Source organism: Bombina bombina, chromosome 2 (genome assembly GCF_027579735.1).
Source record: "Bombina bombina isolate aBomBom1 chromosome 2, aBomBom1.pri, whole genome shotgun sequence".
NCBI lineage: Eukaryota > Metazoa > Chordata > Amphibia > Anura > Bombinatoridae > Bombina > Bombina bombina.
The window spans coordinates 1,382,839,169-1,382,851,352 of NC_069500.1; the positions used below are offsets into that span (position 1 = coordinate 1,382,839,169).

Sequence of the window (12,184 nt, forward strand, 5' to 3'; positions counted from 1 at the left end):
TTTCAGGGATTCCCAGACCGCGCCCCAGCCCACCAGACTGGCGTTGGTCGTGACAATGACCCACTCTGGTCTGCGGAAGCTCATTCCCTGGGATAGATTGTCCAGGGTCAGCCACCAACGGAGTGAATCTCTGGTCTTTTGATTTACTTGAATCATTGGAGACAAGTCTGTATAATCCCCATTCCACTGTTTGAGCATGCACAGTTGTAATGGTCTTAGATGAATTCGTGCAAAAGGAACTATGTCCATTGTTGCAACCATCAATCCTACTACTTCCATGCACTGCGCTATGGAAGGACGAGGAACAGAATGAAGCACTTGACAAGAGCTTAGAAGTTTTGATTTTCTGACCTCTGTCAGAAAAATCCTCATTTCTAAGGAATCTATTATTGTTCCCAAGAAGGGAACTCTTGTTGACGGGGACAGAGAACTTTTTTCTTTGTTCACCTTCCATCCGTGAGATCTGAGAAAGGCTAGAACGATCTCCGTATGAGCCTTTGCTTTTGACAGAGACGACGCTTGTATTAGAATGTCGTCCAAGTAAGGTACTACTGCAATGCCCCTTGGTCTTAGAACCGCTAGAAGGGACCCTAGCACCTTTGTGAAAATCCTTGGAGAAGTGGCCAACCCGAATGGGAGGGCCACAAACTGGTAATGCTTGTCCAGAAAAGCGAACCTTAGGAACTGATGATGTTCCTTGTGGATAGGAATGTGTAGGTACGCATCCTTTAGATCCACGGTAGTCATAAATTGACTTTCCTGGATGGTGGGTAGAATCGTTCGAATAGTTTCCATTTTGAACGATGGTACCCTGAGAAATTTGTTTAGGATCTTCAAATCCAAAATTGGTCTGAACGTTCCCTCCTTTTTGGGAACTACGAACAGATTGGAATAAAATCCCATTCCTTGTTCCTTTATTGGAACTGGGTGTATCACTCCCATTTTTAACAGGTCTTCTACACAATGTAAGAATGCCTGTCTCTTTATTTGGTTTGAGGATAAGTGAGACCTGTGGAACCTTCCCCTTGGGGGTAGTGCCTTGAATTCCAGGAGATAACCTTGAGAAACTATTTCTAGCGCCCAAGGATCCTGAACATCTCTTGCCCAAGCCTGAGCAAAGAGAGAGAGTCTGCCCCCCCACTAGATCCGGTCCCGGATCGGGGGCTACTCCTTCATGCTGTTTTGTTAGCAGTGGCAGGCTTCTTGGCCTGCTTACCCTTGTTCCAGCCTTGCATTGGTTTCCAGGCTGGTTTGGGTTGTGAGGTATTACCCTCTTGCTTAGAGGATGCAGAATTAGAGGCTGGTCCGTTTCTGCGAAAAGGACGAAAATTAGGCTTATTTTTAGCCTTAAAAGACCTATCCTGTGGAAGGGCGTGGCCCTTTCCCCCAGTGATGTCTGAAATAATCTCTTTCAATTCTGGTCCAAATAAAGTTTTACCCTTGAAAGGGATGTTAAGCAATTTTGTCTTGGATGACACATCCGCTGACCAAGACTTTAGCCAAAGCGCTCTGCGCGCCACGATAGCAAACCCTGAATTTTTCGCCGCTAGTCTAGCTAATTGCAAAGCGGCATCTAAAATAAAAGAGTTAGCCAATTTAAGTGCGTTAACTCTGTCCATAACCTCCTCATATGGAGTTTCTCTACTGAGCGACTTTTCTAGTTCCTCGAACCAGAACCACGCTGCCGTAGTGACAGGAACAATGCATGAAATTGGTTGTAGAAGGTAGCCTTGCTGTACAAAAATCTTTTTAAGCAAACCTTCTAATTTTTTATCCATAGGATCTTTGAAAGCACAACTATCTTCAATAGGAATAGTAGTGCGTTTGTTTAGAGTAGAAACTGCCCCCTCGACCTTGGGGACTGTCTGCCATAAGTCCTTTCTGGGGTCGACCATAGGAAATAATTTCTTAAATATAGGGGGGGGAACAAAAGGTATGCCGGGCTTTTCCCACTCCTTATTTACTATGTCCGCCACCCGCTTGGGTATAGGAAAAGCGTCGGGGGGCACCGGAACCTCTAGGAACTTGTCCATCTTGCATAATTTCTCTGGAATGACCAAGTTGTCACAATCATCCAGAGTAGATAACACCTCCTTAAGCAGTGCGCGGAGATGTTCTAATTTAAATTTAAATGTCACAACATCAGGTTCAGCTTGATGAGAAATTTTTCCTGAATCTGAGATTTCTCCATCAGACAAAACCTCCCTCATTGCCCCTTCAGATTGGTGTGAGGGTATGACAGAACAATTATCATCAGCGCCTTCTTGCTCTTCAGTGTTTAAAACAGAGCAATCGCGCTTTCTCTGATAAGTAGGCATTTTAAATAAAAGATTTACTATGGAGTTATCCATTACAGCCGTTAATTGTTGCATGGTAATAAGTATTGGCGCACTAGATGTACTAGGGGCCTCCTGCGTGGGCAAAACTGGTGTAGACACAGAAGGAGATGATGTAGTATTATGTTTACTCCCCTCATCTGAGGAATCATCTTGGGCAATATCATTATCTGTGGCAGTACTGTCCTTACTTTGTTTGGACGCTATGGCACAATTATCACATAAATTTAAATGGGGAGACACATTGGCTTTCATACATATAGAACATAGCTTATCTGAAGGTACAGACATGTTAAACAGGCTTAACCTTGTCAACAAAGCACAAAAAACGTTTTAAAATAAAACCGTTACTGTCTCTTTAAATTTCAAACAGAAAACACTTTATTACTGAATATGTGAAAAAGTATGAAGGAATTGTTCAAAAATTACCAAAATTTCACCACAGTGTCTTAAAGCATTAAAAGTATTGCACACCAAACTTCAGAGCTTTAAACCTTAAAATAACGGAACCGGAGCCGTTTTAAAATTTAACCCCTATACAGTCCCAGCTATAGTCTTTGCTGAGACCCAACCAAGCCCAGAGGGGAATACGATACCAAATGACGCCTTCTAGAAGCTTTTTTAGTGATTCTTAGATCCTCACACATGCATCTGCATGCCCTGCTCTCCAAAAACAACTGCGCAGTAATGGCGCGAAAATGAGGCTCAGTCTATAACTAGAAAGGCCCCCTGACTGAAAAAGGTGTCCAACACAGTGCCTGCCGTTTTATAAACGTTCCCCAAGATTATAAATGCCAAATGTTAGCCTAAATCTGAATAATATGCCCAAATAAAGCAATCGATTTAGCCCATAAAAATGTCTACCAGTTTTTTAGCCCTTATTAAGCCCTTTATTCTTTTATGTTTGACTAAGAAAATGGCTTACCGGTCCCCATGAGGGGAAATGACAGCCTTCCAGCATTACACAGTCTTGTTAGAAATATGGCTAGTCATACCTTAAGCAGAAAAGTCTGCTAACTGTTTCCCCCAACTGAAGTTACTTCATCTCAACAGTCCTATGTGGAAACAGCAATCGATTTTAGTTACTGTCTGCTAAAATCATCTTCCTCTTACAAACAGAAATCTTCATCCTTTTCTGTTTCAGAGTAAATAGTACATACCAGCACTATTTTAAAATAACAAACACTTGATAGAAGAATAAAAACTACATTAAAACACCAAAAAACTCTTAACCATCTCCGTGGAGATGTTGCCTGTGCAACGGCAAAGAGAATGACTAGGGTGGGCGGAGCCTAGGAGGGACTATATGGCCAGCTTTGCTGGGACTCTTTGCCATTTCCTGTTGGGGAAGAGAATATCCCACAAGTAAGGATGACGCCGTGGACCGGACACACCAATGTTGGAGAAATAAGGTGTTTTAGTCATTTTTAATAAAATCGCAAGTTGAATTGCAAACCGCGTTTTTTTTGGGTCGAAAACTGTGATTTTATTTTTTTTCAAAATCACAAAGCCCTACTAGGAAGTTTCTTGTTTAGACGAGAGGTCATCATATCTATGTCTGGAAGACCCCACATCTGCACAATCTGATAGAACACATATGGATGGAGAGACCACTCCCCCGGATGTAGAGTCTGACGGCTGAGATAATCCGCTTCCCAATTGTCTACACCTGGTATATGAATCGCAGTTATTAGACAAGAGTTGGTTTACGCCCACGAAAGTATTAATAAATTAATTCTGCAGATTTATATCCATGCGCCTATATATAATATATAACAGGCTTGAGAGAATGGGAAACAGAGCGAAAATGTATATAAAAAAAAAAGAAAACTGATTCATAAAATAAAACTGCATGAAATCTCTCTAAGTGTTTTCTGAGAGCACTGAAAGAGCTTAGAACAGTAATTTTTGGCGGGAAATTTTTGGCGCCAAAAAAACGGTGCAAAATGATAACACGTAATGCTATGACATAAATAGCATCATCACATACGCGACATGCAAAGCTGTAGTGGATTTCTAATACACCCATCACTCTAAAAAGCAGTTAAGAATTTTGATTGTTTTATACAAAAAAATGAAATGTACCTAAATAAAGCCTAAATGGATACTTCTATTATAGCTGCATAAAATGTGATTATCAACATTCCATGAGACTAACATAATACTTAGCATCCTAATTTATAAATAAATTACTAGCTCCAAAAAAAACCCTGTGTGTTTCACAGACTCTACTAACCTTGACAAATATTTAGCCACTAAATAAAGTCTCTAAAAAAGAGCACTGAATTACTAACTCAAGGCATGTATACAAACAATATATAACAACTTTACTTCAAACGTGCCCTATCCATAGCTGAGAGTGTCTTATATAATAAAAGTATATACTTACCCTGTAAGACACCCATGCACATATAGCAGACAGCCAAACCAGTACTGAAACATATCAGCAGAGGTAATAATACAAAAGTATATTGTCGATCTATAAAGGGATGCAGCAGATGAATCCCTGCGACCGATTTACAGAGAGCCTTATGTAAAGGTTTCCCATAGGCGAAAACATGATATCATCAGGCAATACTCCCCTCACATCCCTCAGACAAACACTGCGCTTAGAGATGAACTGGGCTTTAATTTGCTTAGAAGCGCCTTTCACTGAAGAAATCAAGCACATCACGCTTCACCACCTCCTAAGGAGGCAAACTTTTTAAAACTGAGGTATGAGTGTGGTGAGAGGTGTATTTATAGGCATTTGAGGTTTGGGAAACTTTGCCCCCTCCTGGTAGGAATGTATATCTCATCAGTAACTAGCTTGTGGTCTCTCGCCACCTATATGAAAGATATATATGTATATTATTATATACATATATATTTATGTGTCTATCTGTGTATATACACATATTAACACATAAATATTTATGTATATAAGCATATGCATATATATTTACTGGGAACACACAGTTCCCATATACCACAATGTAAAGGCACTTTTCATTGCCGTTTTTTTTCTAACACCCACACCTGCCAACTTTAGTCCCCAAACACTGCCTGGTGCAGTTATTTTATTTAAAAAATAATAATGCTACAATTTTTATTTTTTAATAAAATACACACCATTGTATTTTGGGGGCATTCGGGGCACATAAGCACTAATTGCTACCACAAACTTGCGGTAACAATAACGAGCCAATTATAATGGCTGATTATTTATCGCACACCTGCAAACGGGCAAATTTCTAGCCCTTAGTCTATTACATGATGCCTTCCAAAAACTTGTTTGTGTGGACAATCATGAATCAAGGCACAATGATCAATTCTTTGAATGAATTTAATCAGAAAAAAAGACCCTCTGAGAGACTACGTGAATGTGCAATATAGAATAAATCCACCCAGAAAATTTTGCATTAAGAATTTAGTAATTTTCCAAAGGTCTCTTCTAGAAAACTAAATAATTACTATAATGACATGCTCTGAGATGGTTTTAAGAGACTGTGAAATGCACTTAGCCTTACTTGACCTGTGCGCCATATGAAAAGGTACTTATGGAAATATATTTTACAATATTGTTTGTGCAAAATGGAAATATATTTATGATATTATTTTACGCAAATATGGGCTAATACACGTAGGTGAAACACATGAGAAGACTAAGAATTAGCTTGGATAGAGCTTGCTTATTGGTGGCTACATTTAACCACCAATAAGCAAGTGTACCCAGGTTCTGAACCAAAAATGGGCCGGCTTCTAAGCTTTACATTCTTGCTTTTTAAATAAAGATAGCAAGAGAATGAATAAAAATTGATAATAGGACTAAATTAGAAAGTTGAATAAAATTGTGTTCTCTGTCTGAATCATTAAATAAAAAAAATTGGGTTTAGTATCCCTTTAATGCCTGAGATAAGCATAAGGCTATCCTACGTACTAATTAATGCCTGGGACATGCATAAGGCTATCCTACATACTAATTAATGCCTGGGATAAATATAAGGCTATCCTACGAACTAATTAATGCCTGGGATAAGCATAAGGCTCTCCTACGTACTAATTAATGTCTGGGATAAGCATAAGGCTATCCTACATACTAATTAATGCCTGGGATAAGCATAAGGCTATCCTACATACTAATTAATGCCTGGGATAAGCATATTACTATACTACATACTAATTAATACCTTGGATAAGCATAAGGCTATACTACATACTAATTAATGCTGGGATAAGTATAACGCTATCCTACGCACTTATTAATGCCTGGGATAAGCATAAGGCTATCCTAAGTACTAATTAATGCCTGTGATAAGCAGAAGACTATCCATACTAATTAATGCCTGGCATAAGCATAAGGCTATCCTAAGTTATGCCTGGGATAAGCATACGGCTATACTACGTACAAATTGATGCCTGGGATAAGTATACGGCTATCCTACGCACTATTAATGCCTGGGATAAGCATAAGGATATCCTACATACTAATTAATGCCTGGGATAAGCATAAGGATATCCTACATACTAATTAATGCCTGGGAGAAGCATAAGGCTATCCTACATACTAATTAATGCCTGGGATAAGCATAAGGCTATCCTACGTACTATTTAATATCTGGAATAAGCATAAGGCTATCCTACATACCAATTAATGCCTGGGATAAGCATAAGGCTATCCTACGTACTAATTAATGCCTGGGATAAGCAAAAGACTATCCTACGTACTAATTAATGCCTGGGATAAGCAAAAGACTATCCTACGTACAAATTAATGACTGGGATAAGCATAAAACTATCTTACGTACTAATTAATGCCCGGGATAAGCATAAGGCTATCCTGCGTAGTATTTAATGTCTGGCATAAGCATAAGGCTATCCTGCGTAGTATTTAATGTCTGGGATAAGCATAAGGCTATCCTGCGTAGTAATTCATGTCTGGGATAAGCATAAGGCTATCCTACATACTAATTAATGCCTAGGATAAGCATAAGGCTATCCTACGTACTAATTAATGCCTGGGATAAGCATAATGTTATCCTATGTACTAATTAATGCCTAGGATAAGTATAAGGCTATCCTACATACTAATTAATGCCTGAGATGAGCAAAAGTCTATTTAGTTGAAAAATAACATTTGGTTTGACAACAATATTTTTTAATATAATGAAGAATTTTGCAGGATTTACAAACCATGCACTTTGTATTTAAAACTAAACATTTAGCTTGTAATTGTATATTGAATCTAAAAAGCAATATGGCTCATTATTTAAAGGGAAAGGAACATCAAAATTAAACTTGCATGATTCAGATAGAGCAGGTAATTTTAAGACACTTTTAAATTCACTTCTATTTTCAAATGTACTTTGTTCTCTTGGTATCCCTTGTTGAAAAGAATATGAACACATCCTACACTAGTGGGAGCTGCTGCTGATTGGTGCTTGTGATTGGCTAAGTAGATGATAACAAGAGAATGAAGCAAATTTGATAATAGAAGTAAATTAGAAAGTTGTTTAAAATTATACTTTCTATCCAAATCATGAAATAAAATATTGGGATTTTCTGTCGCCTTAACATTATTGATACTGTGCAATAATTGTACACCTAGAATACACCCACAGTAGAATAAACAAAACAGAAATAAGGTATTCATTAATAGATATTGCTAGTCTGAGTATGGGCACAAACATTCTGAATATGCAAAGGATTCTGGGAACATTACTCATACAGATGATGTTATATGTTGACAACGCATACCTGCTCTAGTTTTCCAGAGACTGGCAGTATCTTTGGGGGATTAGAATCCCTGTACTGAGGAGGGGGCGGCATGTTTTTTTCATTGTTTGCGTTAACATTCCCACACACATCCATTTTCATCTTCTCACCCTTACGAGATTCCCCATTTATATACATTGAATTGGAGTTTTTCTCAGATTTGTATGATTTCTCCTCCCCAGAGTAGCGATTTGAGTATCCGTTCCTTGAACCGTCGTTTTTCTTGAGGCTGTTTTGAGTCCTGGTCCCTACACTCTTCATTGCAAACTCTTGATCATTGGCTACTCCACTGCCCACACTTCCCATAGTGCACTGGGAAGGAGAGTCAGAAGCCCTGCTAGCGAAAGAGTGGAAGGACTCTTGGCTCTGGTAGGTGGCGTCGCTAAGGACAGATCTTGACTCTAATTTTGCCATGACAGCTCAGAGGTGGATATGATGCTTGAATCAATGGCACTAGAAAAGAAAAATAAAACAATATTGGAATCTACAAACAAAAATAGACATATAAATTATATTCTGACCTGATCTTTAATATATATATACCCCGGTATTTCTGGTTCCCACACTTGTTAATTATTCACTACAAATTCGGAATATGGAGCTTGACAACACACATGAAAGGACTAAAGGAGAATTCTCCATATTCGTGAAAAACAACAAAAAAACTAAAACAAAGAACGGCTAGCATTTAGCGTTGTTACATTTTATTTTATGTTTAACATCAAAGCCAATACATATTGTTTGTCATTTGTAGATATACTACTACTGTGATGTTGTTAAAGAAACGTAAAGCAATATTTAGTGCAAAAACTGCATGTTCCAATTCATAGTATAGGCAAATGTTTTAATATAAATTTTGTAGTAGTGGAGATACTCATGTAGCGTATTACTCAGTGTTTTTTTAAGTGTAATAATGTTTAAAGGTTCATTAAACCCACATTTTTTCTGTAATGATTCAGGCAGAGCATGCAATTTTAGGCAACTTTCCAAATTACTCCTATTATCAATTTTCTTCATTCTCTTGCTATCTTTATTTGAAAAGCAGGAATTTAAAGCTTAGAAGATAGCCCATTTTAGGTTCAGCACCTCGGATAACGCTTGCTGATTGGTGGCTACATTAAGCATGCATAACCCAGGTTCTGAACCAAAAATGGTCCGGCTCCTAAGCTTTACATTTGTGCTTTTTAAATAAAGATAGCAAGAGAACAAAGAAAAATCGGTAATAGGAGTAAACTATAAAGTTGGTTAAAATTTCATGCTCTATCTGAATCACGAAAGAAAAAATTTGGGTTCAGTGTCCCTTTAAAGGATTGATAATACATAGTAATTACAAGACATTTCTATTGTCTTGCTGTAGCATAACATATCGGACAAGTTTAAAAACATCAAACAAATTAAAATCTTGTTTGATGCCATTGTTTTTCAATAGTTAAACTCCACCCACCACCTGCCTCATTTGGCGGAGCCAATCTGGGCTTAAGTCTGCTGCGGACAATGCTAGTCACAGTCATTATGTTGGTATACATTGTTTTGCAGTTCTTATCTGTTAATGCCAATTAGGGAAATATATGTAGCAGGGTTGGCCTTGATAAGTCTGCAAGGAGCTGTTTCAAATCTAGGAATAAGAAACTGCACAATTTTCAGGGCTAAATTACATGGAAAATGGGCACAATAAATAATGAAAGTATATTGCTAAGTTGTTTAACTACATATAACTAAACCTTTTATATTAAAATCTCTAGGCATTTACTGTCCCTCTAATCTGTTTAGACTTTGTATTTCTTATGTTTAAATAGAAACTGTGTTTATCTGTGTAAAAGGGTGTGATGGTGTCAGTAAGAAGACAGGGAGCTCCTTGACCATCTTTGAAGTTCACATAGCTATGATCATATTCTCTAAGATTATTACACCTACAGATCTCACTGGTTTATCTTGCCAGCTGTGTGTTTATGTGATTCTAACAATCCGTAGTACTAAGGAAGTTTTTTTATGTTGGTTATAGCAAAAAAGTTGCTTTGAAATTATATTTACTGATGCATAATATTTCCCTTATAAGGTGCATTTTCATGACAATAAGAGGGTAGTTCCTTTCTGTGTAAAGTAATTTTATACATGCAATATCTCATTAAATACATTAATCCCAACTATTGCTTTTTTTTTTTTTAATGATTGCTGGGGAAAAAAATAATAGGTGGTGATTTTCAGAAATCAAATATAATTATTTTCCCTATGTAGGAGTGATATTGTACCTCACAGGCAGAATATTTATCATTAAAGGGACATTCCAGTCAAAATCTAAATGCACATAGATGAATTACATTTTTGAATAGAAACACATTTGCAATATACATGTATTGGCAAAAATGCTTCTAGTAAAAGTTATCACTGTTTTAGTGTTAACATTTTTCTCTGCACGTGCACGCGAAGCATAGCTAGCTATTGTCACTGCACCCACATTTTAAATATTGCAGCTGCTCAGATAATCACTGAGACTTGTATCAAGTCAGCAATTAACAAATTGAGTCATTACCAGATGGTACAAGCTTCTTAGGCTCTTTAAGCAAGTGCTGTGTTTAAAATGCTGGTGCACGGAGCATACTTAAATACACTTTTGAAACAGCTATAGCTTTTATTAGAAGCATTTTTGCTAATAAATGTATATTACAAAAATGCTTCTGTTCAAAACCGAAATGCATCCATGTGGTTTCCAATTTTGGCTGGAATGTCCCTTTAATGTCTGATAATCGATAATTCACTTGCCATGTAGTGTTTCACTCTATATAAGACACATCACAGTAAAATAATTTAGACAAATACAGATTTGCACTTGAATGTAAGGAGCCGTCTCGCTTCCAAAATGGATAATTGTGTGGCTACCACTAGGCAATGGCAAATTAGTTTGTAATTTTTTTTTATTAAGAAACACATACTTAAAGTGAAGGTAAACTGATGAATGAAAGCCCGGTTTTTAAAATTACTATTAAAACAGGGGTACTTTCATTCATCAAAGTTTAGAAAGCAGCCGTTTTGTTTAAAAACGTACCTTTCTTCTTTTCACAGCTGGAGCAGCTTCCCCTGCCTGGAGATCCTCTCTTCAGACGTCAGCAATGACTAATCCAGCTTCCTCCAATCACAGCTTCCCCCCAGGGGAATCATTGCCTGAGGCCATGCCGTGATTGGAGGAAGCCGGATTAGCCATTGCTGACGTGTGAAGAGAGGATCTCCGTGCGGGGGAAGCTGCTCTGGCTGTGAAGAGGAGAGAGGTAAGTTTTTAAACAAAACGACTGCTTTGTAAACTTTGATGAATGAAAGTGCCCGTTTTTATTAGTATTTTTTAAAAACAGGCTTTCCTTCATCAAAATTTACCTTCACTTTAAAGAGAAGCGCTCTCTCAGGAACAAACACCAGCTGAATAACATGTTAGCTTTTTCTATGGCAACTTACCACCTGGGAGCAGCCTCTTTAAGCCGAATAATGTTTTTCACAGAGAAGAACATTCCTTTAGTATATCAGTCTGATCCCACCTATCAAGGTCAGTCCAGCCCCGAAATACCAGGCAATCCTTCTCTGACCAAGGAACATGGCAACCCCAGATGATTGTTTCAGCCTTAATTGGGCCTTGTCAGTGACTCTTTCTGTATGCATTTGAAATATGACCAAGGACAAGTCTCCATAAGCGTGATGGGGGAAAGCAGATGTGAACTCCTTGCCCATTCTGCTTAGAGGAATATAGCAGCGCCTCACTGACGAGGCCCAATAAAGGCCAAAACGATCATCTGGGGTTGCCATTTTCCTTGATCAGAGAAGGATTGCCTGGTATTTCGGTGCTGGACAGACCTTTTTAGGTGGGATCAGACTGATATTCTCTGAAAAACATTATTGGTCTAAAAAAGGCTGCTCCCAGGTGGTAAATTGCCATAGAACAAGCTCACAAGTTATTGAGCTGGTGTTCATTCCTGAGAGAGCGCTTCTCTTTCTTTATGTATTTGTAATAATAAAAAAGTTTCTGTTTTACAGATATATAACTAAACATACATACAAAATATACTACATAAATATTTTTCAGCGTCACAATGCGGCCACTGTTTATTTAT

At 37.9% G+C, this 12,184-nt stretch overlaps 1 protein-coding gene across 1 annotated transcript in view; it reads right to left on the bottom strand.

The window, feature by feature from the left end:
• The window catches only part of LZTS3 (leucine zipper tumor suppressor family member 3), a 198,420-nt gene that overhangs the window by 64,918 nt on the left and 121,318 nt on the right, over window positions 1–12,184 (bottom strand). The window contains exon 2 of the mRNA XM_053704312.1: window positions 8,073–8,543. Within this exon, the coding sequence (XP_053560287.1) occupies window positions 8,073–8,504 (432 nt within the window). The 5' untranslated portion in view covers window positions 8,505–8,543. The remainder of the gene's footprint in view (window positions 1–8,072; window positions 8,544–12,184) is intronic.